Source organism: Leptomonas pyrrhocoris (assembly GCF_001293395.1).
Source record: "Leptomonas pyrrhocoris isolate H10 chromosome Unknown, whole genome shotgun sequence".
NCBI classification, from domain to species: Eukaryota; Euglenozoa; class Kinetoplastea; order Trypanosomatida; family Trypanosomatidae; genus Leptomonas; species Leptomonas pyrrhocoris.
This window is the reverse complement of record NW_015438362.1, coordinates 172997-175908: the sequence shown is the minus strand read 5'-3', so window position 1 is coordinate 175908 and position 2912 is coordinate 172997. Positions and strand designations below refer to the sequence as shown.

The 2912-nt window shown below is 59.6% G+C and overlaps 2 protein-coding genes across 2 annotated transcripts; both read left to right on the top strand.

Annotated features, from left to right (window-relative positions):
- Positions 1 to 34: 34 nt before the first annotated feature.
- On the top strand, positions 35 to 1234 carry ABB37_03692 (hypothetical protein; the record flags this gene model as incomplete). Its single annotated transcript, XM_015801103.1, has 1 exon — positions 35 to 1234. One exon carries the CDS (start codon positions 35 to 37, stop codon positions 1232 to 1234), a length of 1200 nt encoding a protein of 399 aa, XP_015659723.1.
- A 555-nt stretch (positions 1235 to 1789) lies between these two features.
- On the top strand, positions 1790 to 2598 carry ABB37_03691 (putative mitochondrial lipoate protein ligase; the record flags this gene model as incomplete). Its single annotated transcript, XM_015801102.1, has 1 exon — positions 1790 to 2598. Exon 1 carries the CDS (start codon positions 1798 to 1800, stop codon positions 2596 to 2598), a length of 801 nt encoding a protein of 266 aa, XP_015659722.1. The 5' UTR covers positions 1790 to 1797.
- Positions 2599 to 2912: the final 314 nt, after the last annotated feature.

The following is a 2912-nucleotide window of genomic DNA, read 5'->3' as shown; positions in this document are numbered from 1 at the left end:
TGTGGCAGCGGACGACAAGGACGAGGCAGCAAACATGGAGGAACTCGACGACACCGCGCCCTACCCAGCGGGAGAAGAGGACGTGGTGGCTGCCTCCGCCGTTGATGAGTCCACGGCGCCGCCGCCTAGCACGCCGGAGGACGTCAATTCAGAGCGCGACGTCGGGACGGAGCTGGATGCGCCGCAGGAGACGGTCACCACCACGGCGGAGTTGACCCCCTCCAACGAGCCGACGCCGTCGCCGTCGCCGCCCCACCAGGCCGAGGAAAACGCCGCGCCAGAGACGGACGAGTCCGCCGTCAACCAAATTTTCACCAACCGCTGGGTCACCGTATCGGAGGAGGAGATGCACGTGTGGAACACCGTCGCGGCGCTGCCCTTGCACTATCCGGCGAGCACCACACTGATGGCCGACTTGGCCAACGACGAGACGGCTGCTCGAGAAGCTTTGCCCACCTCTCCCGAGACCTTCCCCACCTTGGCGGAGCATCTGGCCGCGCAAGGCGTGCCGTTCGAAGATGTCAACATGATGTGCATTGCGGCTGACCAGAAGGTGGGCTCGGAAAGTCTCTCCTACGGCAAGCTGTCGCTCATCTTGATGTCGTGCGACCCAGAGGTCGGCAGAGGACTCGTCCCCGAGTGTGAGCAGTTCCTCGGCGAGCTCTCTGCTGGTACGTTGCTGCAGCAGCACCAACCCCTCGCTTTCACTGCCCTCGCCCTGAGCGCCTCGGAGGCGTATCCGGATGAGAGTTTTTACTACTGCCTTCCGGAGGGTGCCGCCGCCGCCTTTCAGGGCCTGTCGGAGAAGGACGTCTTTATTCTGAATGCCCTGACGCCTCTCAACACGGCATCACCGGCCGCCGGCGTCTTTGCGCTGCGCATCATCGGCCTGCCGAAGGTGATTGAGCTGGCGACGACGGACGAGAGCGATGACACGATGGTGCTCAGCCAGTGGTTTGCGCGGCTGCGCGTGGTGGAGCAGGGCGCCGACGTCATCACGGTGCACTTCGTGGAGAACGTGTGCGACGACGAATTCCAAGGCTTCCTCAACGGCTACATCGCACGCCTCATCGAGGATGAAAACCGCCTCGACAAGAAACAAGGCGAGGCCGCCCCTGAAACTGCTGAAGAGTTGGGCGAAGGTGGCGCGTACGAGATTGGCGATGAAGAGGGCGGGAAGGAGGCGGGTGTGCCCGATGAGGATGCAGAGCTCGCCGCAGCCAACGAATTGTAACGGCTTTTCAACGCGTGCTCTTCTCTCGGGAAAGGTCTTGTCGGCAGGCAAAAGAGCAAAAAAAAATGTACATAAGTATTCGTTCTTCTTTTTCTTTCTTCCTTTCTCGACGCCATGTCCCGATGTAATCATAACCACGCCACGCAACCATCGACGCCTATTGCCTGCGCGTAGGTCTTTATGTTCTTTCGCTCCAATTTAAATCAGAAGGAAAGGCAAATTCGTACTAGCACGGCAAAAGGGAGGAGCTTGCTTGGCCCAGTGCTCCGTGTGAAGAAACTGCACTTTTTCGACGGCGAAATAAGAGAAAAAGCACTGATGAGCTGTTGCGCCGTCCACAGGAACGCAGGTTTGCAAACAATGTGTTGGACCCGCGTTGGATCAGTGTCGAGCACCTCGCTCGGCAATTCTCGTTAGCAAGCCACCTTTGTGGTTCTTTTTTTTCCCGGCTTTGCTCTTTTGCTACATGATATTTTTCTTTTCGTGCTGAACGTTCCATGTAAAACTTCTCCGTCGCTCTTGTCTTCCCTGATTGATTCATTTTCTATGTGCGCAGTTTCACTATGAAAGCGTTTTATGTAGGCAGGCGCGACTACCGGCGTGTCCTGCAGCTGCAGGAAACAATTTTTAATGCAATAATCGCTCGACAGGTGAGCGTGCGCCGTGGAGAGAGTGCACTCCCGCTCTTGCCCGATGTTACACTGCTGGTGGAGCACAGCGCACCTGTGTACACGGTGGGGCGGCGGGACACTGCGGAAGGCCTGCCGAAGCACAGCAGCGTGGACGTTGTCAAAACGAGGCGGGGCGGCGGCATCACCTACCACGGCCCGGGCCAGCTGACTATGTACCCCATCGCCAATATCCAGCGGCTGTGGAAGGCGTGCGCCGCTCAAAAAGTGCGTTCTCCCATCGAGTGGTTTAGTTGGGTGCTGGAGGAAGCCATGATGCAATCCGCGGCGCACTTTGGCATTCCAACGCACCGTTTCAAGACGGGTGTATGGGCCGAGAAACACAACGACGTCCCGGCGCGGAAGTTAGGCGCCATCGGGTTGCAACTAGGCAACTGGGTCTCTATGCACGGTGCGGGTCTCAACGTGTCCAACGACCTACATTACTTCGACGACATCATCATGTGCGAGTTGCCGGGTCGCCACGCAACGTCGCTGTGCGAGGAGATCGCGCAACGCGGTCTTCCCAAGACGTCAGCGGCGCAGGTGCAGCTAGTGGCGCCGCTTCTATTCGAAAAGTTTGTCGAGAGCCTGCACCAACCGCCGGATTTCGCAGCGTCAAAGTTGCACGACCTGTCAACGGAAGACACGTGGTACGACCAGGTTCTCAAGGCATCTGGCGTTCGGCAGACCTAGCGCCGTGACGCCGCGGACTCGATTCTTTGTTTGTTTGTGTGTTTAATACGCTGAATTTCCGTTACGGCGGAAACTGGATCGCGCTCCAAATAGCGCCCGCTACCTTCTTGAAATGCCTACTTCCGTCACCCCCTGCCCCTGTTGCGTTTGCGAGGGGCGAGGGGCACCCTGTCGCGGCCTGCCGCGCGCTGCGAGGCTTCGCGCCGGCCGCCTTCTGGCGCCCCGCCGAGGAAATCCCCCCGCCCACCTGGCCCACTGGGCAAAGCCGCCTAGCCCCGCCCCCGCCCCCCTGGCCGGGGAGGACCGCGCCCCCC